Genomic DNA, 24,770 nt, shown 5'->3' with positions numbered 1-24,770 from the left:
GAACGGAGATTGAAATGTAAAATCCATGATGCAAAACGTGCGTTTTGCTTAAAAAATAAAAAATAAAGTCAAGTAGGGTGTGCAACGGATGAAGAGCTAAAATAGGCTGATTCCTAATATTCCTCTTCATTTAATTAACAAAAAAAAGTCCCCCACGGCAACCAACCAAGAATAACGTATACCGGTCATAAGATATCTGGGGCTTCTTTCTGTGGTGAGTTACGAGTCACGACTATTATTCTCTCTGCTCTCTGCAACACACAACTTCTGGCATTAAAGACCTTCCCTTCTTTTGTCGGACTGAACATATCTCCAAAACTTCTGCTACCAGGTCCAGCATCTCCATGGCGGACGAAGCAACATTTTCCGGCTATCCGATCGACCCCAGCAACGGCTTCTGCCACAAAACCAAGATTTTCCATAGCTTACGGCCAAGGGTTCCACTCCCGCCTCCCTCCCAACCCCTCTCCATCGCCCAATTCTGCTTCTCTCTCCTCCAATCCTCTCCGTCTGCAATCGGTTCCACCACCGTCCTCATCGACTCCTCCACCGGCCGGCGCTTGTCTTACTCCGAATTCCTCGACCAAGTTCACTCCCTTGCGGTCGCTCTCAGAACCTCAACCTCTCTCTCTAAAGGTCACGTTGCCTTCATTCTCGCGCCTTCCTCGATCCAAGTTCCGGTTCTCTATTTCGCTCTCTTGACCTTGGGGGTCACCATCTCCCCAGCTAACCCGCTCAGTTCCGACTCCGAAATCGCACACCAGGTCCGGCTAAGTAAACCGGTCATCGCCTTCGCCGCCTCCTCTACCTCTGACAAGCTACCGGCTCTTCCTCTCGGTACTATACTCATCGACTCGCCCAAATTTCTCTCAATGATTAGCGGAAGTCGGACTGACACTGACCAACTCGAGCGAGTTCAAGTGAGTCAGTCAGACTCGGCGGCGATTCTGTACTCCTCGGGAACCACAGGACGAGTGAAGGGCGTCATGCTTACTCACGGCAACTTGATCGCCCTAATAGCCGGGTCCTTCTATCTCCAGCGCAAGTCCGATCAGAATCAAAATCAGCCACAGCCACAACCAGTGTCGATGTTCACACTGCCTCTGTTCCACGTGTTCGGGTTTATCATGCTCGTGAGGTCGGTGACAATGGCGGAGACTCTGGTGCTGATGGGGAGGTTCGATTTCGAGAGCATGTTGAGGGCCGTGGAGAAGTACCGGGTCACCCACATGCCGGTTTCGCCACCGCTCGTGGTGGCGCTAGCCAAGTCCGACCTCGTCAACAAATACGATCTCAGCTCTCTCCAGTTGCTAGGATGCGGTGGCGCGCCGCTCGGAAAGGAGGTCGCCGAGCACTTCGCGGCTAAGTTTCCAAACGTGGCGATTGTGCAGGTAGCCCTTGTCTGTCGGTGAAAAAATTAACTAACGAGAAATAAGAAATGATATTACTAAATTCGGGATTCTCTTTTCAAAAAATTAGTTTTACCGACAATTTTTTTCTTTTTATTATTTTTTTAAAAGAAATGTTCGATTGTTCTTAATTAATTAACTATTTTAAGCTCTACCATAAGTGTAAAATTATTTTAAGTCATTTTATCTTATCTAATTTTAATATTTAAATATTATAAATATAAATATTTTTTAATTTAAAATATTTATTTTTTTTAATTTAATTATTATCTAATCATTATAAATTTTTAAATAAAATATAAAAATAATTTAATATTTTGAATCTTGAAATAAAAATAATATTAAAATATAATATTTTAATTTAATTTTCATATTTTTTAAAATTTTATAAAATATATTAATTTAAATATTTTATTATTATTCGTAAATTATTTTATTATTATTATTTTATCTTATTTAGATTGCGTTTGGATGTTGACCTGAATTGAGTTAAGTTAAATTGAGATGAAAAAATATTGTTAGAATATTATTTTTTAATATTATTATTATTTAAAAATTTAAAAAAATTAAATTATTTATTATATTTTATATTAAAATTTAAAAAAATTATAATAATAAATTCAGACGAATTGAATTTAATTTAATTTCTAATCTCAATAGATTAGACCGAAAACTTTGAACTGTGACGTCCATAGATGCATGCTAGGTCGAAATATATGCTAAAGCACCAGCGGTGAATGCTAGACCGAAATACATGCTAGTGCACTAGCGGAGTACCAGCGGGAGCTGTAGCATTGTTTGTTCGCGGTGATCCTCAAGATTTTGCACGAGCTTTGTACTTTTACTATGTAGCGGAGAGAAATGTGTAGGACTTTTCTTCTAGGTTTGCTAGAATGCCAGCTGCCCCCAAACCTTTTGACCTTTTTCAGGAATAAATTCATATCAGTATCAACCTTTTCGCACGGCTTTCAAGGACAATAAAGTACAATTGTGACATGTGATATTTTTTCAACCAAAATGATACACAGACTATGGACAATGCTACAGCTCCTCCGTTGGGCTCCTTGGACCTAAAAACTTAAAAACAAATATATGAAAATACATGTTAGATTTCTAGCGGGAGCTCTAATATTATTCCCACGAACAATAACAAAATACATTGTTCGTATGAATACCAAATCATTGCCGATACCACTGCGGCCAAAAAGGATAATTCATAGAAAGCATTTCCACCAATCCCATTACACATAGTTTTGCTATTTCTTATGCCCATTTGGAGGTAGAGATAAGTTGAGTTTTTTATAAATAATAGTGAGTTGAGATAATAGAGTGAGTTTAGTGGGCCTATCTAAGATAAGTTTAGATGTGTTTGAATGTTAATATGAGTTTAAACATATTTATGGGAAGTTAAAAAATGTTGTGGGTCTTACGTGCAAAGAGATTGAGTTGAGTGATGTTTAATGATTTGAGAGTTGTGTGTTTGGATGTTAGAATAAGTCTAAAACAAAATCCAACTGAGATAAACTGAACTCATTCAAGGATTCAAATGAAGCCTAATCATATTCACGTCTAGTACTAGTACTATATACCTATGGACATCTTTTTCTGGGTAGAAAGACTAGGAGGGAGATGTTGAAAAGTAGCATACAAGCCTTAATTCAGATGACTTGAACCATAGCTTAGATCCTAACCTTACTAGATAATTCGATAAATCTTTAAGACAGTGAATACTAATAGTTTAATGTAATACTAATAATTTATGGCTGAATATATATTTGGATTTAAAACTGCTTTAATAAATACTATAATGTAAGATCTGGTGGTCAAAGCCATTTTTCAAAAGGTTGGGTTTTTACTTCGAAAAATTCTACTCATCATACCTACACCACACATCTGCTTTTATTTTTTATCTTTTTATTTTTTTCCTTTAGTAGGTGTGTAGTGTAAGGATGATGAGTAATAAAACTCTTTGACTTTTGAGCCCCATGACTGTTGTGTTGATTTCTCTTTTGCATTCAAAAATGATATAGACATATTTTATAACTTTTACACAACTCTTCAATGAAATATTATTATTTTTCCATTTTTTTTCCTTTGATGGGTTTGAATTAAAAAAATAATAATCTTTATTAATGAGTTATGTAGAGCTTATAAAACATTTGTATCTTTATCATTTCCCTTTACCATATCATGGATAGTTGTATTCCTACCAAGGCCATATTGATAAGACGAATGTGGACTGGAAAAAGGGGCATAAATCACATCCCTTTTAAATCCCACTAGTAAAAATTGAGTCTCGTGTATAGCTATTGTGTTGAGTATTTTTTCACCATGGCCTGATTCTATCCCTACCAAGGACATATTGGTAGGACGTTGGTGAGCTAGGGCTGGGTAATGGGGTCGGTAACTGAGCCCGCCTGCTCCAACCTTATTCCACCTGCTCGTAGTTAGGGTTGTAATCGAGCCGAGCCAGTCTTTGGCTTGTTGAGCTCGGCTCGACTCAAAATACTCGAGCTCGAGATTTTTTTAATTCTTTGTTCGAACTAGACTCGATAAGCTAAACTCTCAACTCGAGTTTGAGCTCGTCCTACAAAAGAGTTCGAGTCGAGCCGATTTAATTGTTTATTTTTTTATTTTTTGAATAAGATTTAATAATTAATAAATTAAAAAAATAAAAGATCTAATATTGAATTTATACAACTAACAAGTAGAACCTCTATTGAATTATAAAATTTTAAAAAATTTATAAATAATTAATATCTAACTAAATATTTATCCAAAATAACAATATATTATATGCCTACATATATTATTAATACATACACTTAATATGATAGCATATATCTATTTCATATATGGTTTCCGTATACTAGTATATGAAATTATTAAATTTTATCGACAAATTATTATACAAATTATAAAATATACCTATGAAGTATATTCACTATATAGACATAAATAATTAGATTACATATTATATATTTAATTCTAAAGGTGGTATGCTTATATTATTAGCTAATACATTTATATATATATGTATATATAAATAGGTGTATGTATATATTTATCAAGAGGACTGTTAGAGACACACAGGGATCCCACAAACTGACGTGTCAATACCACGTCCATTTTTTTTTTCTTTTTTTTTTTTCCCTCCCCCTCCTTTCCCCGTCGCAAACCCACGCCGTTGTCTCCAGCAAAGAGCTAGTGCGTTTGTCGGAGCCAACCCCAGAAAACAACCAACGCCGACGTCACTACTGTCGTTCCCATCCCTCACCAGCAACAAACAACAGACCTCTCTCTCTCGGTCTCTCTTTCTCTCATATTCATTCTATTTTCCTTTGCAATTTTCTCAACAAATAAACAGATTCGGATTTTCCTTCTCAACAATCAAACACAGAACAAATTTTATTTTCCATTCATTTTCTCAACAACCCAACAAAAACAAGCTGCGATTTTCCCTCCAACAACTAAATAGAGAACAAATATTATTTTCTTTTCATTTTCTCAACAATCAAACAAAATTTTCCTTTTCATTTTCTCAACAACCAAATGTAGAGAAGTATCCGGCGATGAAGGGATGGGCAGCGGGGGAAGAGAGTGGGCTGTTGGCGACGGGTTTTTGGGCGATGGTGGTATTGGGTTGACTCTAGAAAGACGTCGGCAGCGGCACTGGGTAGAGAATCTCGTCAGTGACACTAGGAGGGTGAGTCAGTTGGCAGTGAGGAGAGTGGCGGAGGAGGGGCTTCCGTGCGTTGTCGGCTGGCATTGAGGAGAGTGGTGGAGGAGGGGGCTTCAGTGCGTTGTCGGCAAAGGAGAGTCACGATCGTCGACGGCGCTGAGGAGAGTGGCCTTTGTAAGGGTAAGGGGGAGAAGGGGAGAGGGAAGAAAAAAGGAAGAAAAAAAAAGAGAATAAGAGAAAGAGACATCGGGGAGAAGGGGAAAAAGAAAAAGAAAAGAGAAATAGTGTGCCACATCTGTTTGTGGGATCCCTTTGTGGGATCTCTTTGTATCTATAGTGTTTTCCATTTATCAATATATGAATGAATTTTAATCGAGTCGACTCGAGCATAAACGAGTGAGCCTTAACGAGCCTTAGTTGAGTTAAGTCGAGTTTTGTCGGTATTTGTTATTTACAAATCGAGCAGGTATCTGCTTTCACAAACGAGTTTTATTTATTTATTTTTTTTTATTTCTTTATTTTTACGAGTTGAGTTCGATTCGAGTTTAACCGAGCGAGTACCGAGCAGGCTATCGAATAGACTGGTTCATTTATAGCCCTACTCGCAGGGGTACTGGGGGATTTTCCCCACCAACGTCATATTTATAAGATTTTTATGGGCAAGAATAATGGGCATGGCCGCACGAGTCACATCCCTTTACATTGCACCCATAGAAATTGAGTAGAATATGTCCTATCCCCATCAAGGACATATTGGTAGGAAGTCGATGAGATGGAAAAATGGGCACGGATCATATCCCATTTACATCGCACTCATGAAAATTGAACCCATGAATTTCCATTCGTGAAACTCTATAGAAGTGAGCTTTACCACCAAGCCAATCCGATTGTTGTGTTGATTACTTCAATTGAAGGTTAACAATATTTTTGTTGAACATTGTAACGATATTATCAAACTTTGCTGATTGTTGAATGTTAATTCTTCTTGTTCTTTGTTTAGGGATATGGTTTGACTGAGAGTGGAGGAGGCGCAGCAAGAATGATGTGGGAGGAATCACAACAGCATGGTTCTGTTGGTCGCTTAGCTGAAAATATGGAAGCCAAAATAGTTGATCCTGTAACTGGAGAGGCCTTACCGCCTGGCCAGAAAGGAGAGCTGTGGTTGCGAGGGCCAACTATCATGAAAGGTCATAAACTTTGCTACCGACTTCATCGTTGACAATCCACTGCTAGCATTCTATTCCATTGGGCTAGACAACATTTTGAAACCGTCACCTGGCATTAAGATTCTCAGTGCACTAGTGAATGTATGACATGTTATGCAGTGAAACATTTTCCTATTCATTCTATACCTGTTCATTCTTTAGGTTTTAAAATCATATGATTTGGAGGTGATATCTTGGTTACATAGACAGACATTGGTAACATTGATACTGTTGCATTCATTATATAGGCCGGCAGACTTTCTTTTCTGACCCCATCCCAATTTTACTTTACTCACCATGGGTGTAATATGTAACGTGCCTTGGTCACCTCTGCTAACCATGCATTTTTATTGAGCAATTTGCTTTCTTGAGTTAGTGTGGATATATTGCTTCACAAGCCAATTGCTTAAAGCTTATGGCCCTTCTTACTTATCTTTGTCCTCGTTACTGAATTTGACATGTGCATTCCTTCACAAGAATTTGTCAATCCTTGACATAGACTGATTTGTGGAAAGCGTATAAGCAAAGGCATTGTATGATGTGATTATGAAGTGAACTCAGAGAAAAAGTTAATCATTTTCAAAATGCCAGATGATGTCTTGGCTTTGTCTTTCCATATATTTTGTGTTTGTCCCTTCAATCCATTCCAATTAGATAATGGTTTCGATTGATCTTATCCAGCTACCGATAAGTTTAGACATGTTTTTCAAGCTTCATAAGACCAGTATAATGCTTCTTGATTGATGAAAAGAATCATGGTATCTCTGCAGGTTATGTTGGGGACGACAATGCAACTGCCGAAACTTTGGATTCGGAAGGGTGGTTGAAGACTGGTGATCTCTGTTATTTCGATTCTGATGGATTTCTCTATATCGTAGACAGATTAAAGGAACTGATAAAATACAAAGGGTATCAGGTGATTGAATTGCTCTCTAACAAATGATTTTTATAGGTGTCATCTCACTCCATGTACATAGTTCATCCCATTGTATTTAACAAATTGCAGGTCCCGCCAGCTGAGTTGGAACATTTACTCCTATCACATCCTGAAATTGCTGATGCTGCTGTGATTCCGTAAGTGTCTAGTATTGTGATCTTTTTCCATGTTATAATAGGCTTCCTTGATTTTCCCATGACAAGGTGCACTGGGATCACATTTTTTAGTACAAGTCCCATCTCTGGCGTTTAATTGCATGTCATCTATGAAGCAGGTATCCTGATGAAGAAGCAGGGCAGATTCCCATGGCATTTGTGGTGAGAAAGCCCGGAAGCAATATTGGGGAGGCTCAAGTTATAGGTTTCATTGCAAAACAGGCAAGCTTCTATATCTTTTTACATATTGAAACAATGAAATGGTCTCTTGAGGATGCAGATTTGAGAGTGTGTTGGCCTTGCAACTTATCATTCACGGCTGCATAATATTTTCTCCTAACCTACCTTGCATTGAGATAACATAACTTGGAATTTTTTTTTCGTGCGTTTCACGATGTAAAATGTCATTCAATTGGGTATCCGTAAATTTCATATTTCTGTGCAGATTTTGGGTTCTTATTTGATGGTTTGATTTAGTAAATTTCATAGGTCATCTAGATAGTAATGATAATTTATTTTAGTAAGCAAGACATTCAAAGTCTCTGTCTCTCTCAGAAGGAGGGAAAGTTAAAAAGATGTGATCCTCTTCTTTCTTTCAGGATACAATTTATTGTGTCATGCATATTGTACTGTCGGGAACAAGCCTTATTTTAGGCAATATACTTTTAATTTGAGCATCCAGTTGGTTTTTCCAATACGACTCCGAATCTGTTAGGATTTCCATATCAAAGTCTTACTCCAATGAAGTCGGGTCAGATCTTAGATCTGCGGGTTTTCACACATCCCGTACTTCATATGATAAATTTATAGACATAAATCGGTACAAGAAATAATTCTTCATATGATTGACTCCTCAATCTCATAGTCCACATCCCTGGACGAAATCTATTACCTATTCTTCTTAGGATCCGTAGAAAAATACTTATAGACAATAGATATAGATTCTCTTTTTATGCTAAATTGCTAATCATTTAGTCTTTATATGATAAAATATAAACTGCTTTTACCACTATTATCAAGCTCAACTTGCACCTTTTTTGGTGTTCTCACTTTTAGAGGTTGCACTTCGGCTTGCAGGTCGCACCGTACAAGAAGATCCGCCGTGTCTCTTTTATCAACTCTATTCCAAAATCTCCGGCGGGGAAAATTTTGAGGAGGGAGCTGGTCACTCATGCTCTCTCTCTTGGTTCCTCTAGACTATGATCAATACTCTGGACTTAGACGTGAAGGGGGCAATGCTAGGAGAAGCAGGCAACTTGCCTGATTTTTCAGGTGTATATCAGAGTGTGTTAGTTTTCCAAAACCATAGTCTACTAACAATTTTTCATCTTCCATATTTTGCGCTATAGTATTATATTTTTATTGCACTCTACTTGTACTACATTCTCTCCTTCCCCATATTATAAATACGGCTCCCTACTATTTCATCCCTTTCTCTTCTTCTGCCTTTGTACTTTAGCATGGTATCATAGCCCCCTTTCCGTGGCCTTCATCCGTCTTCTCTGCTTACAGGGTTCTTCCACAATCAGAAAAAGATTGAGCTTGAATCAAGGAAATAGGACTGTAGGGTCTGACCTAGGTGAGTTTTGGAGGTGAAACTTGTCCCACGTATGTTGACACCATTTCTTCTAGCAACCTTTCTTTGTAGTAATGTCCGCCGTGCCCACAAATACCTCAAGGGCACTGCTACGCAGCAGCCTGTACACCGCACACTTTTTTTTTTTTTTTTTTAATATGTCAAGACCCGTCCACGTCTCTCTCCTCAATCTCTTTCACAGGACCGCATCTCTCTCTCTCTCTCTCGCTCTCACCAAGTCCTCTCTCTTCTCAAGCTCTCTTTCTCTCCCTTTCTCCAAGTTTTGGGTTTGCTTCATTTTCACTTTGTTTTTTTCATCAAATTTTCAGCTCGCAAAGCACACAAAAAGGGAGAATCTGGTGCTAGTTTTTGTGTTTTTATATTTAATTGATGAATATGGTTTGCCACATTAGGAGTGGTGTGGAATTTGGGAACCGGCTGACGAGAAGATTTTCTCATACGTCAAAGCTAAGATATAAGCTTAGGAAATCCGGTGCCAGTTCAATAATATCATGTTAAAAATGCCCCTTTTTAAGTTTTGTGGCTTTCCTACAATCGTCCCTACACAAGTGATTGCATACATTTTTTCCTTTTCTTATTGCAGCTGAATATAGATGCTTATTCATAAACATAAATCTATATCATCAACAATGTTTAAACAGGATTGCTATAAAATCTTTTATGTGTCCATGTAATTCTAATCATGTAAATAGTTTCAGCTCACCTGTACAAAAGGATGATTGGTGAGACGAACCAGGTCACATATGGTCAACTCACCCTCCTTGCTTACAAAAAGGTTTGATGAAGATACTTGACTCTTTCAAACAGTGGTAGCATCAAGCATTTAACTTCTCTTATGCTTAAAGACTGTTTCATCGTCTCCAGGAGACAGTTGAGGTCATACTCCAAAACCATGAAAATACTATCTCAAGATCATCCATAACAACTTCAATACCTATGAACTTTCTGCAACACTTGAGCACTCTTTGGTTAGGGACATTAGGCTCTTTAATCCTATAAAAATTGTTATCCTCCTCCTAGTTCGAGTCTGGAAATAAGCTTCTCAAAACTCGCAGTATTCACAAAATGTATCTCCACAAACATGCATTCCAAAGCCTCTTGTATCTTCTATTTAAATCTCCCCGCTCTTAGGATTTGACCTTCCCATGTGGGGAGAATTTTCATCAACACATAAGTCTCTCAGAGAATCACTCTTAGACACCCCACCTCGACAGTGCAATATTCTGTGCTTGAGAAACCTTGCCCTCCTACACGTTATCTTATCCGTATTCATCATCCTCATATTGCTTTGAAAGAAACAAAGGAGGCAAATCAACTTTAGAATGTTAGAATTACTCAAAACCTGATCTGTCGCAACAGGTTTATCTCTATGAATGGGATTGACATGGAAACAGAGGTAACTGCAGGGCTATTTATTTTATTTTTGACCCTGACTCTATTCCTTGAAGGCATCCATGGCAGCTTTATAGTAATTGGAAAATTCATTCCATGCAAAAAGGAAAAAGCTAGACCCACTGAGGATGGCTCCCGATTGAGGTGTCTATTGCCACTTGGCTTTTTTATTTTTTATGTTTTGATTAAAAAAAAAGAGACAAAACTAGACAATAAAAAAATCCTCTCCCAAATTTGAAACCTAAGAGCTCTGCCGCCTCCCCTCTACTAGACACCCCAAGGCCTGAGCCCAACTCCCTCACCATTGAGCCTTCCATCGCCGCTTGCCTCCATCCCTCCCGTCCCTCTCCTTTGAAACCCTAAGACCTCTACTTCCCTTTTTGAAAAAAATCGTGGTGCAAATCTCCATTTTCGGCGTGGCCTGGTTCCCTCATGACATTTTACAATAACACTTGAGGACCTCTACTTCCATTTCCGGAAAAAATAGTAGTGCATATCTCCATTTCCAACGTGACCTGGGTTCCCTCACAATAAAAATCGAGGTTGTTACTCTGTATGTTTCTGTTAAACCCAAGGTTTCAAGCTCCATGTAATTATATATCTACTTATAGATTTTGATGATAACAAATGAATTCAAGTATAAAGGAGTCTCAAGCTCAAGTTGTCTACACAATGGAGCCAAGCAAATCAACGAATCAAGCATGAGTAAGAAAAGGAACAAGCTTATTACAAATAAAGCTCTTAGAGTAATTTTGTACATCTCTTGAAAAATCCAAAATTGAATTAAGGCTAAAAGAAGAATCTTTTCTCATAAGGCATCAAATTGCATTTTCCACGTGCATGATATATTTGAAAATTAAAAGCTTGAAATTTAAATTTTTGAAAGATGATTGATTGTTATCTTTCACATGTGCATGACATGATTATAAGTTTGGATTTTGAAAATTTGAAATATGATTGATTGTCATCTCTCACATGTGCATGATAAGTTTGAAAATTTTCCAAAATGATTGATGTTCTTTTTTACTTATGTAAAATGTAGTTGCTTTTATTTGAAAATTTTGAAAAGAAAATAATGCTCATTTTGTCATATGTGAAAAGTAGAAGATTTGGTTTCAAAAAATTTGAAAAGTAAATGATGTTGCCTTTGACAATTGCAAAATTTTGAAAAGTGAGTGATAGTCCTTTGTGAGATGTGAATCCTTTTAAATTTGAAAATGAAGTCTTATATCCTTATAAATAGCTTAATTGAGATCTTAAAATTTACACCAACAACATATACACATCAATTATAAGCTTTACAACATTCATTCAAGGCTTTTATTTTCTCTTTTCTAAGCATTGAGCCTTAACCTTTGTTCATTTTGAGAGAGATATAATTTTGCATTGTATTATTTTCATTTCACTAATTGAGGAGTGTTATGTAATAATTTACCCACTATCAGCTCTTGTATCAACAAAATGGTATGTATAACCCTTGTGCGCGTAGAAGGTATTCTACATAGAGAATAGTTGAATCGCCACGTGTAAGGTGAATGTAAATGTAAAAGATGTTCTACATGGATTCTTTGAAGTGGTATTGCTCAAATGTGTGATATGATTTTATTTCCACCTGAAGAAGGTTGAATAGTGAATTTGGAAATCTTCAAGGAGTAGCTTGAGAAGAAGACGTGAGTAGTGGGGCTGAACCTCGTTAAAATGCTCAGTTTGCTTCTCTCTTATCCCTATTCTTTATATTTACTGCTGTTTTGTATTTTATTCACATTTTATATGATGGATTTGGTTTATAATTGTTAATTTCATAAAAATAACTCAATTCACCCCTCTTGTGTTAGTCATTTGAGCAACAACTTCTATCATATTTTCTCTTCGCTCTTTTATTTTTTCTTGCATGATTTGTCTCTCAAATTACTCTCAAATTAGCTTTCATCTGAGAATGTGAAAATTATTTCTCTTATAAGAGTTGCATCTACTTCATTCTATTAAAGCGATGTGAAGCAACCACGTTAAATTTTTTACACATTTTGCATCTAATTATATGAAAATTGTGGTGAAATGAGAACACCTGTATGTGTCGAGACCCATAATAGAGATAACACATGATTCAAATGCCTACGAAAGAAATGAGAACAAAAAACAATTGAGAGATGCAAATATGCTCCATTCAAGAATGGAGGTGGAGGTGATCAGTGAAGAGACGTTGGCTTCAAAATGGGGCCAAGATCGATGTTAAACACGTCTATTTGAGATAGAATGTGAATCCTGATGGATGGTTTTGTTGTAAGAGGGTGTGTGAATTTCACCCCCAAATCCTACCCCCTGTATTCATTTTGCATCGCCCTATAGGCATTTCCCTGATGTATGATAGCCATTTTCATTACAAAAAAGATATTAAACTTCTCTGTAAAGCATTGAAATACTCAAGAACAACAAAATCTCTTATCATAGATGTCTAGAACTTACAATAGCTGGGTCAACTGTGTTCCTAGTATCATGATCAGCGATGCCCAGGTACTGTATCTTCAACTACTTTGACTGACTAATCAATTTCACACAGCTGCTCTCAGCCTTTGAAGCATTCGAACACAGTTCATAGAAACAATTTTGGAGCCTATCGTAGATTTGGGCATTGCGGTTGCCACTCGTATCATAACTACTTTTTGACGAATGTGTGATTTTGCTTTACATCCTTCCTCCACTGATCCAAAATGTGTTTTGATGGTATTGTAGTCTTGCCTAGCTGAGTCGAGATACGAAGAGCGTGTCTGCATAATATGCCCTTAAACGCAAACAACATGCAAATGCATTTAACATCAAGGAGATTTTCATTAAGTTTGACAGTATAGTTTGCACATTTTAATAAGTAATCATGCACTTGAACCTCATTGGCAACTATGATCGTATATTTACCACCCTCGCGTCCCAATAACGAGGCAGTCAAATATAGAAATCCTCGTAATTCGTCTTGTACTTATTTGAGTTTAGCAATTGTATATACTTTTTGAAACTGCTTCTCAAGAGAATATAGACAGATGCAACGAATATTAGTGTTAAATGAATTAAAGTTAGCAATGACTTCATTCTCTACCTTCCTCTTAAGGGTTGAATTGGAGTGATCAACAAATTGTTTTAGAGTTATCTTAGAGTTAACATAGTCATCGAAAAATACATTAATGTCTTCACTTTGTTGTGTAGTTGACATTTCAGCCTAAAATGTGTCTCTAATGTAGGCCGGCACCCAAAAACGCCGGTTACTAATGTAGTAATACCAACCATGTATTCTCATGCAGATCATAGGTATTGAGCAAATCGCACTAGGGGTGAAAATCGACGTCGTCGGCGCGATTTTTAGACAAAATCGACGTTGACTGAAGTCTGAAAAACTGGGGGAGCAATCGATCGTAACCGGTCAATGGGGAGGAGGAAACTGATCATGGTGGTTCTCTGGCGATTCTCAATCGGCGTCAGTTTCCCTAGCTGCGAGATTCTACTAAGAGAGAGAGAGAGAGTTGCATAGGAGAGAGAGAGAGAGAGTGTGTGTGTGTGTGTTGCAGAAGAGATCGGGAAATGGAAGAAGGTTGGGGAAGAAAAAGACCCCATACCGAAATGATGCTGTTCCACATAAGTTTAAGTGGAACGGCGTTGTTTTAGATATATATATTTTTTCTTACGTCTTTAATAAAACGATGATGTTTGGTTTAATGGTGTCGTTTCTATTATCTATCGTATACTTATAAATATAAAATGACGCTATTCCATTTAAACTTAAGTGGAACGACGTCGTTTTGATTATTGTATATTAAAAAAATAAGTTTTATTATATCGGTCGGTTCAGCAGTTTAGCCTAACCTCAAACCGGGACTGAACCACTGAACGTTGATTCTTGTAATATTCCACCACACGCCAACCGGTTCTCCATCGGTTCTGGCATGTTCCTGATGCGGCCAGTTGGTTCGAGTCTGCGGCGACCGGTTGCGTCGGTTTTTGTACAGCCCTAAATCGCACTAATGTTCTTTGAATTCATACTCACTTAAAGAGTCATATATGCACTTCTATAAAGTACTCTTGATCTCTTCATATTGAGAATGTGATCCAAATTTCTTAGGAAACTTTTTTATTATATGCCATAAGTAGAAACGATGCCTAGACGTTGGAAACACCATTGAAATTGTAATTTACATTGTCTTGTTTTAGTATGTGATAATTGCATTTGGTGGTTGGCCATTCATACACTTCAACTACGACTCAAACAACCACTCAAAAGGTATGTGCATTCTTATTAGATATCAATCCACACCCGAATATGATTGCCTGGCCATGGTGGTTCACACCCAAAAACGGTGCACAAGGCATCTTATATGCATTATATGTTGTATTAAATGTAATCGCATTCCCGAATGATTCATACATAGCTCTACTTTAGGCGTCTACTCAAAACACATTCTTTAACCGCAACTCATGGTCCACGTCTATCTGATAATAATTTTTTTTTTTTTTTTGTAGAAATAGTTACATAGAACTTCAGCACCTCCAACCCCGAGACGAATTTGTCGTGCTTTGTCAATGTAGTTTCGACACTCATTCTTCCCGAATGACACATTCTCATAACCCCCCACCTCAACAACCATAGACTTGAAGTTTTTTGACATTCGTATTCCTGTCTCGTCATTTATTTCAAGTCTCTTAGCTACACAAGCGTCAACCTTCTTAAAGCATCTGAAATATCTTGCCATTCCTGGACTACAAACATGTGTGTGATCCAAGTTTACTCTAGACAAGGTATATCTACCTTCATCATTTATTGTCACATTAATCCTAGTCATACACCCTATCTTCTCTGTTTGTCTTGGCTTGAGAACATTGGTAAGCCTTACTCTTTGATGTACCTTGTCACACATATACCAAGTTAAACCATCTGACATTCCCATCTTCTCCAGGTTTAGAATTCCTTTTACACACTCCAAACTCCTTATGTTTACCATACTTTATATGGTAAGACCAAACTTCTTCTACAAATAAAAATGTTATTCCAACCTTAGGTTCTTCAATGATTTCATCACATTCTTGCTCATCATCAATTCCTATCTTATCATACTCATTATCTGCATGTCCCATGTCGAAATCCATTGCAAGTCCAGCCTTCAAATTATCTAAGAAAATCCAACCAAATTCAAATAAAGATAATACCTTATATATGAAAGAAATCATATACAATCAAAAGGATATTTTTTTTTTAAGAAAAGTGTATGATTTTATTTCCACTTAATCAAAGGGAAAATAAATTGAGAGGGAAAAGAAATTCTGGGTTTGATATTGCATTACATTATAATCAAAGGGGGCATTTTCATACCCTGACAGAGAATTCTCTTATTGTTCTTTGGTCATCTTTGCTTACAATATAAATAAACAAATAAACAATCAAACAACAACAATTGAGCATTCCCCTGACTCTCTTAATCTCCCATTAACCAATTCCTAAGATTAACTCCAAAATGACCCTACAACATTATTAACATGTATTATTTAAAGCAAACGAAATATTTCTTATGACACCTTTATCTTCACCGTTTCCATTCTAAGATTGACTTAATTTTAATACTAACTTTAGATTGTAGTTCTAGAATCCTCGTAACATTACAATTAGAATGTACCCATTATAAGTATTCACTACCAAAAGAATCTCAATGCAGGTTTGGCTAGTGGGATGAGACACAAAATTATCATCTTATCTCATCTCATCATTACAATTTTTTTAAATTTTCACAAAAAATATAATAAACAATTCAATTTTTTCAAATCCTAAAACAATAATAATATTAAAAAAATCATATTCTAAACTTTCATCTAAAACCAAAAATACTCATCTCACTCCCCAAACCTGCCACTAAAAACAAATTCACCAAATTGCAAGATCTCTATAGATAATTGAGCCGAACTTCTCAAACTGCAACAAAGCAATTTCAACAATTACATGTAATAACCATGTTTATTCATAGAGTTAATGAAATTTGGACAAACCCAGAAGATAAGAGAGCCTTTGGACGGCTTGAGAAGAAGGAACTGGTGTCTGTGAGGGCGTGAAGATCTTGCTGCAGAAGTCGTAGAGAGCCTGAACAAATCGCTCTGAAACGGGTAAAGTCGGTTGTATCTATATATAGGAGCAGAATAAAAAAAATAAAAAAAACATAAAAAAACCCTGACATTTGTAGATAGAACACAACTAAATAAAAAAATCCCAACATTTCCTAACATTCGAGTAAGAGGAAAAGCTGGAAGTCTAGAAAATCTACCTCTTGGATTCATGGGAGAAGCAAGGTCGAGTAGAGGGGAGCCGGAACATGACTCTAGAAATGGAGCTTTGTTGTCATGCAGACTGGAGGAAGGTGCCAGACGGAGGGAAAGGGAGGATATCGTGCATTGATATGTTGTGTTATGAGGGTATGTGGTCCTATCAGTATGGCATTTTAGATCTTTTTTTTTCTTTTTAAAAATTAATACTCACAACGTGGCATGCCATGTCAGTCGGAGGATAGGAATCCTCAGTGATTGTAGAACTACCCATGCAAAAAATTCATACAGCATTTGCATTTTAGTCTTACTGCCAAACTTGTCTCCTCTAAGACCTAAATTGCATACTCTTGATGAATAATGGCACTCACGCTTATGTCTGGCTTAATGATTGCGGCCACTTCTGTCCACTCTGCAAGAATCTTTCTTGTTAAAATCATACTCTCTTTCGGAATCCTTATGAAATTTCCTTTCCTCAAAATATTGATTTGCCCTTCCCTCATGTGATTCACAGCCACGACCCTTCTCAATCAATAATCAAACTCAAAAATACAAGAAACACATACCTTGACTAACAACCCATAATACAAATCCCAACCCCCAAAATCAACAGTCAATTTCTTCTATTTACTTCAAAATTACGAAAGCATAATCCTCAAACAAAATGTTAACATGTATAGGTAAAAAGAGTTAGAATATTTTTTTTATAAGTAATCAAGAAGATTTATTCATAAAAGAAGGCAAAGCTCAAGTATACAAGAAGTATACATGAGAAATACCTAATTAGGGTTTACAATGGAAAATAAAAAATCATGTACATTTAGCCCATTAAAAATAATATCCCCCACCCATAACAACAATGTTTTAAAAAAGAAAACTTTAAGCTCACCCATTGTTCTCTCGTGATTTTCGAACCTTCTATCATTTCTCTCTCGCCAAATGCACCAACAAATACATATAAGAATCATTCTCCAGATTGTTGCCACTCATGAATTACCATGGAGGCCTCTCTAGTTTGCTCGAAAATCCACTAGCCTAAGAGGCATAACCCAAGATAATCCAATATAGATAGACACTTCGCAATGTAAAAGCAGATGATCTATTGATTCATCATTTTTCTTGCACATGCAACACTAATCCAACACCATTACTCGACATTTTTTCAAACTATATGTGTTAATAATCTTGTCCAAGGATGTTGTCCAAAAATAAAAAAAATAAAAGCTACTCTTTCTAAGAAAGCCATGTAAAACAAGAAAATGAATTAATGAAAGAAACATAATATTTATTGTCAATGTGTGACATAGTTGGGAAAGATACCCATACATCACTAAAAACTAATTTTAATAGACATATAGACTCATAAGTTGAAGGATACAATGACAATTGATGGCATTTAGCTTGCAAACAAGCAGAGCATGGACCCGAGGATTTATTTGAAGACACTAGATGCTTGAACTTGGAGATGACATGTCGATCTGTTTGAAAAGTTGAGTGGCCCAAACGTCGATGCCAATAGGCATCCTTCGTGTGTTCACCAACAAGAGCTTGCTTTATTTAAGAAGATGCAAGTGCTAAAAAAAAAGTTGATAAAAGCCATTTCTAAGAGGTTCTTGAAGGATTATTATCTTTCTGTCGCTATCCTTAATTAAAAAAATGAGAGGCATGAAGTTCAGAGAATACATAATTATCAAGAGCAAATTTACTAACGGAAAGAATGATTTTTGTGATGTGGAACATGTAGGAGTTGTTTTAAGAGAAATGAATGAGTAGAAGTAGATAAAAGAGAAGAGCCGATGTGATCAATATGTAAACATGAGTCATCACCGATGTGGATTTGATCTGTGCCATTGTAAGGTTCCAACGATATGTTGAGGTTTGAGAAATCAATGGTCATGTGGCGTGTCACACTAGTATCAGGGTACCAACTCTCATCATGACTAGAATATTTTTCATAATTTAATGGTACTCACGATGGTCCAAATAATATCAAATTTTGTTGCTAGAGGAAACAGCTGGCTCTCTCCAAAAGGGAATGAGATCATTTTATTTGGGTAAAAATAAATAAATAAAAACTGCATGTAAAGTTGAACAGTGCTTTATCATTTTGTATTATACACTGCAAGTTTATTAGGTCTCCATTTGCTTATAATATGTACAAAATCAGCTTAGTCACAAGTTGGATAAAACTGCTTTGAGAATTGAATAAGATATCAGCCCCATGATCGATGTTACTGTTGCTAATATATATATAAATATATATGTATATGTATATGTATGGATATGTATATATTATATATAAAGAGCTCATGGTCTAGCATGCTTGTAGTTGAATGTATTTCTTATTAGGGCAGCAGCCTGGATAGCGCTGGTTGGTGAGTATAGTGTCGGACTGATCATATCTCCAAAACTTCTGCCACCAGGTCCAGCATTTCCATGGCGGACGAAGCAACATTTTCCGGCTATCCGATCGACCCCAGCAACGGGTTCTGCCACAAAACCAAGATTTTCCACAGCCTACGGCCACGGATCCCACTCCCGCCTCCCTCTCAACCCCTCTCCATCGCCCAATTCTGCTTCTCTCTCCTCCAATCCTCTCCGTCTGCCATCGGTTCCACCACCATCCTCATCGACTCCTCCACCGGCCGGCGATTGTCTCTCTCCGAATTCCTCGACCAAATTCACTCCCTTGCAGTCGCTCTCAGAACCTCAACCTCTCTCTCTAAAGGTCACGTTGCCTTCATTCTCGCGCCTTCCTCGCTCCAAGTTCCGGTTCTCTATTTTGCTCTCTTGACCTTGGGGGTCACCATCTCCCCAGCTAACCCGCTCAGTTCCGACTCGGAAATCGCACACCAGGTCCGGCTATGTAAACCGGTCATCGCCTTTGCCGCCTCCTCTACCTCTGACAAGCTTCCGGCTCTTCCTCTCGGTACTATATTCATCGACTCGCCCAAGTTTCTCTCAATGATTAGCGGAAGTCGGACTGACACTGACAAACTCGAGCTAGTCCAAGTGAGTCAGTCAGACTCGGCCGTGATTCTGTACTCCTCGGGAACCACAGGACGAGTAAAGGGCGTCATGCTTACTCACGGAAACTTAATAGCCGGGTTCTGCCATCTGCAGCGCGAGTCCGATCAGAATCAAAATCAGCCACAGCCACAACCAGTGTCGATGATCACACTGCCTCTGTTCCACATGTTCGGGTTTTTCATGCTCGTGAGGGCGGTGACAATGGCGGAGACTCTGGTGCTGATGGGGAGGTTCGATTTCGAGAGCATGTTGAGGGCCGTGGAGAAGTACCGGGTCACCTACATGCCGGTTTCGCCACTGCTCGTGGTGGCGCTAGCCAAGTCCGACTTCGTCAACGAATACGATCTCAGCTCTCTCCAGGCTCTCGGATGCGGTGGCGCGCCGCTCGGAAAGGAGGTCACCGAGCAATTCGCGGCTAAGTTTCCAAACGTGGCGATTACGCAGGTAGCCCTGTTCTGTTGGTGAAAAAATTAACTAACGAGAAATAAGAAATGATATTACTAAATTTCGGATTCTCTTTTTAAAAAGAATATTGTACACACAACATATTTTCACAACATATTTTACAAATATATTATAAAATAAAAATATTTTTGTAAAGTATATTACTTTTATAAAGAAAAAATCTATTCATCATCTTAACTCTCATCATCATCCCATTCTCTCATGATGTGGTATTAGATGATACGTTTATAAGTGAAATGTAATAAATAATTTTCAATCACCTAAGAACATTAGCATTGGTCTATGCATATGCATATACAAAATCACCTCTTTTGCATATCCACTTTGTCATTCAAGTAAAATTTTCACATTAGCTTATACAAATTTGAGACAAAATAATAATAAAATATTATTATTTTATTATTATTAATTTTTTACTAAAATCAATTTTTTTATATATTATATTAAAAATATAATAAAATGAAAAAAATATATATAATATATTATAATAATAAAATGAATGTGCAAGTGAAGATTTATTGTGTTGTTGAAGGAGGGAGAAAATGAAAGGATTGTGAGAGAGAGAGTGGGAGGAGATATAAATAATGATTAAAATATGATTTGTAGGGTGAATAGTGGTTATCCAAATTTGGATAAACACTGTTCATAAGTAGCTAAATATTTAGATATGCATAAGCCAATGTGGAGGATTTTAGGGTCATATTATGCAAATATGACTTTGCATATGTATATGCATAGACCAATGCTAATGCTCTAATGCCACATTATAGGATGATAAAAGTTGAGATGATGAGTAACATTACTCTTTTATAAAAATACCCTCCATTTAACACATTATTGTAAAATGTGTTTTGAAAAATATTGTACATAAATCATTTTCTTTAAAAAAATAGTTTTACAAACAATTTTTTTCTTTTTATTTTTGTTAATTTATTATTTTTTAAAAAGAAATGTTCGATTATTCTTAATTAATTAACTATTTTAAGACTCTACCTAGCTGGATAGTAAAGTTTTTTCAAATCATTTTATCTTAATATTCAACCATTATAAAAATAAATATTTTTTAATTTTAAATATTTAATTTTTTAATTTAATTATTACAATTTTTTTAAATAAAATAAAAAATATAATTCGATTTTTTTAAAATTATAAAATAAAAATTATATTATAATAATATTTTAACTTTATAATATTTTTATTTAATTTTTTCTTATGTTTTTTAAAATTTTATAAAATATATTAACCCAAGTATTTTATTACCATTCACACGATTGTAATTACCCATCTTCTCATTTTATCTCTCGCCAGGACTTCAAATTTAAAAGTTGGGCTGAAATCTTTTAACTGACAAGTCTATAGATATATAAGTTTCAAAAAAAAGAAAGAGAGAAGTCTACAGATATAGGAAATGGAAAAAGCTAGAGATCCCGCTGTAATTTTTTTATTTTTGCTTAGTGATTAAGAAAGTGTTGGTTAATAATATTATAAATTTTTTTAAATAAAATATTAAAAAATAATATGAAAAAAAAAAAGCAAAAAAAAAGTGAGCTTTACCACCAAGCCAACCCATGAATTTCCATTCGTGAAACTCTATAGAAGTGAGCTTTACCACCAAGCCAACCCGATTGTTGTGTTGATTACTACAATTGAAGGTTAACAATATTTTTGTTGAACATTGTAACGATATTGTCAAACTTTGCTGATTGTCGAATGTTTATTCTTCTTGTTCTTTATTTAGGGATATGGTTTGACTGAGAATGCAGGAGGGGTAGCAAGAATGATGTTGGAGGAATCCCAACAGCATGAGCATGGTTCTGTTGGTCGCTTAGCTGAAAATATGGAAGCCAAAATAGTTGATCCTGTAACTGGAGAGGCCTTACCGCCTGGCCAGAAAGGAGAGCTGTGGTTGCGAGGGCCAACTGTCATGAAAGGTCATAAACTTTGCTACCGACTTCATCGTTGACAATCCACTGCTAGCATTCTATTCCATTGGGCTAGACAACATTTTGAAACCGTCACCTGGCATTAAGATTCTCAGTGCACCAGTGAATGTATGACATGTTATGCAGTGAAACATTTTCCCATTCATTCTATACCTGTTCATTCTTTAGGTTTTAAAATCATATGATTTGGAGGTGATATCTTGGTTACATAGACAGACATTAGTAACATTGATACTGTTGCATTCATTATATAGGCCGGCAGACTTTCTTTTCTGACCCCATCCCAATTTTACTTTACTCACCATGGGTGTAATATGTAACGTGCCTTGGTCACCTCTGCTAACCATGCATTTTTATCGAGCAATTTGCTTTCTTGAGTTAGTGTGGATATATTGATTCACAAGCCAATTGCATAAAGCTTATGGCCCTTCTTACTTGTCTTTGTCCTCGTTACTGAATTTGACATGTGCATTCCTTCACAAGAATTTGTCAATCCTTGACATAGACTGATTTGTGGAAAGCGTATAAGCAAAGGCATTGTATGATGTGATTATGAATTGAACTCAGAGAAAAAGTTAATCTTTTTCAAAATGCCAGATGATGTCTTGGCTTTGTCTTTCCATATATTTTGTGTTTGTCCCTTCAATCCATTCCAATTAGATGATGGTTTCGATTAATCTTATCCAGCTACCGATAAGTTTAGACATGTTTTTCAAGCTTCATAAGACCAGTATAATGCTTCTTGATTGATGAAAAGAATCATGGTATCTCTGCAGGTTATGTTGGGGACGACAATGCAACTGCTGAAACTTTGGATTCGGAAGGGTGGTTGAAGACTGGTGATCTCTGTTATTTCGATTCTGATGGATTTCTCTATATCGTAGACAGATTAAAGGAACTGATAAAATACAAAGGTTATCAGGTGATTGAATTGCTCTCTAACAAACGATTGTTATAGGTGTCATCTCACTACATGTAAATAGTTCATCCCATTGTATTTAACAAATTGCAGGTCCCGCCAGCTGAGTTGGAACATTTACTCCTATCACACCCTGAAATTGTTGATGCTGCTGTGATTCCGTAAGTGTCTAGTATTGTGATCTTTTTCCATGTTATAATAGGCTTCCTTGATTTTCGCATGACAAGGTGCACTGGGATCACATTTTTTAGCACAAGCCCCATCTCGTGTTTAATTGAATGTCTTCTATGAAGCAGGTATCCTGATGAAGAAGCAGGGCAGATTCCCATGGCATGTGTGGTGAGAAAGCCCGGAAGCAATATTGGGGAGGCTCAAGTTATAGGTTTCATTGCAAAACAGGCAAGCTTCTAGAATCTTTTTATATGTTGAAACAATGAAATGGTCTCTTGAAGATGCAGATTTGAGAGTGTCTTGGCCTTGCAACTTATCATTCACGGCTGCATAATATTTTCTCCTATCCTACCTTCCTGTTGCATTGAGATAACATAACTTGGATTCTTTTTTTCGTGTGTTTCACATTGTAAAATGTCATTCAATTGGGTATCCGTAAATGTCATATTTCTGTGCAGATTTTGGGTTCTTATTTGATGGTTTGATTTAGTAAATTTCATAGGTCATCTAGATAGTAATGAGAATTTATTTTAGTAAGCAAGACATTCAAAGTCTCTATCTCTCTCAGAAGAAGGGAAAGATAAAAAGATGTGATCCTCTTCTTTCCATATCAAAGTCTTACTCCATCGAAGTCGGATCCGATGTTAGATCTACGGGTTTTCACACATCCCCTACTTCATATGATAAATTTATAGACATAAATCGGTATAAGAAATAATTCTTCTTATGATTGACTCCTCAATCTCATAGTCTACATCCCTGGGCGAAATCTATTACCTATTCTTCTTAGGATCCTCCCTTGGATCCGTAGAAAAATTAGGCAATAGATATAGATTCTCTTTTTGTGCTAATCATTTGGTCTTTATATAATAAAATATAAACTGCTTTTACCACTATTATCAAGTTCAACTTGCACCTTTTTTGGTGTTCTTACTTTTAGAGGCTGCACTTCGGCTTGCAGGTCGCACCGTACATGAAGATCCGCCGTGTCTCTTTTATCAACTCTATTCCAAAATCTCCGGCGGGGAAAATTTTGAGGAGGGAGCTGGTCACTCATGCTCTCTCTCTTGGTTCCTCTAGACTATGATCAATACTCTGGACTTAGAGGTGAAGGGGGCAATGCTAGGAGAAGCAGGCAACTTACCTGATTTATCAGATGTATATCAGTGTGTGTTAGCGTGGTGGAGCCTGGTTTTCCAAAACCATAGTCTACTCACAATTTTCCATCTTCCATATTTTGCGCTATTGTATTATATTTTTATTGCACTCTACTTGTACTACATTCTCTCCCCATATTATAAATACGGCTCCCTACTATTTCATCCCTTTCTCTTCTTCTGCCTTTGTACTTTAGCATGGTATCATAGCCACCTTTCCGTGGCCTTCATCTGTCTTCTCTCCTTACAGGGTTCTTCCACAAACAGAAAAAGATTGAGCTTGAATCAAGGAAATAGGACTGTAGGGTCTGACTTAGGTGAGTTTTGGAGGTGAAACTTGTCCCACATAGGTTGACACCATTTCTTCGGATCTGGCAACCTTTCTTTGTAGCAATGTCCGCCGTGCCCACAAATACCTCA

General features: G+C 36.7%; 2 protein-coding genes across 2 annotated transcripts; both read left to right on the top strand.

Moving 5' to 3' along the window:
• Positions 1-251: 251 nt before the first annotated feature.
• Positions 252-24,518, top strand: LOC121236476 (4-coumarate--CoA ligase-like 9). Its single transcript, XM_041132910.1, has 7 exons — positions 252-1,391; positions 6,092-6,278; positions 7,067-7,212; positions 7,303-7,370; positions 7,508-7,610; positions 8,466-8,681; positions 24,371-24,518. Exons 1-6 carry the CDS (start codon positions 345-347, stop codon positions 8,589-8,591), a joined length of 1,677 nt encoding a protein of 558 aa, XP_040988844.1. The 5' UTR covers positions 252-344; the 3' UTR covers positions 8,592-8,681; positions 24,371-24,518.
• Positions 19,013-24,518, top strand: LOC121236477 (4-coumarate--CoA ligase-like 9). The gene is made up of 6 exons (XM_041132911.1): positions 19,013-20,139; positions 21,899-22,091; positions 22,880-23,025; positions 23,116-23,183; positions 23,319-23,421; positions 24,155-24,518. The coding sequence occupies exons 1-6, from the start codon at positions 19,102-19,104 to the stop codon at positions 24,278-24,280; spliced, it is 1,674 nt and encodes a 557-aa protein (XP_040988845.1). The 5' UTR covers positions 19,013-19,101; the 3' UTR covers positions 24,281-24,518.
• Positions 24,519-24,770: the final 252 nt, after the last annotated feature.

This window comes from Juglans microcarpa x Juglans regia, chromosome 6S (assembly GCF_004785595.1).
Source record: "Juglans microcarpa x Juglans regia isolate MS1-56 chromosome 6S, Jm3101_v1.0, whole genome shotgun sequence".
Taxonomy (NCBI): domain Eukaryota; kingdom Viridiplantae; phylum Streptophyta; class Magnoliopsida; order Fagales; family Juglandaceae; genus Juglans; species Juglans microcarpa x Juglans regia.
Note: the sequence above shows the minus strand (reverse complement) of the source record. Positions and strands in the feature narration are given on the sequence as shown.

Coding starts and splice junctions, on each gene's coding strand:
- LOC121236477 (XM_041132911.1), top strand. CDS start 19,102: ATGGCGGACGAAGCAACATTTTCCGGCTATCCGATCGACCCCAGCAAC. Junction 20,140..21,898: donor CAAACGTGGCGATTACGCAG/GTAGCCCTGTTC, acceptor TTCTTTATTTAG/GGATATGGTTTGACTGAGAA. Junction 23,184..23,318: donor GTTGATGCTGCTGTGATTCC/GTAAGTGTCTAG, acceptor TCTATGAAGCAG/GTATCCTGATGAAGAAGCAG.
- LOC121236476 (XM_041132910.1), top strand. CDS start 345: ATGGCGGACGAAGCAACATTTTCCGGCTATCCGATCGACCCCAGCAAC. Junction 7,213..7,302: donor TAAAATACAAAGGGTATCAG/GTGATTGAATTG, acceptor AACAAATTGCAG/GTCCCGCCAGCTGAGTTGGA. Junction 7,611..8,465: donor TAGGTTTCATTGCAAAACAG/GCAAGCTTCTAT, acceptor TTCGGCTTGCAG/GTCGCACCGTACAAGAAGAT.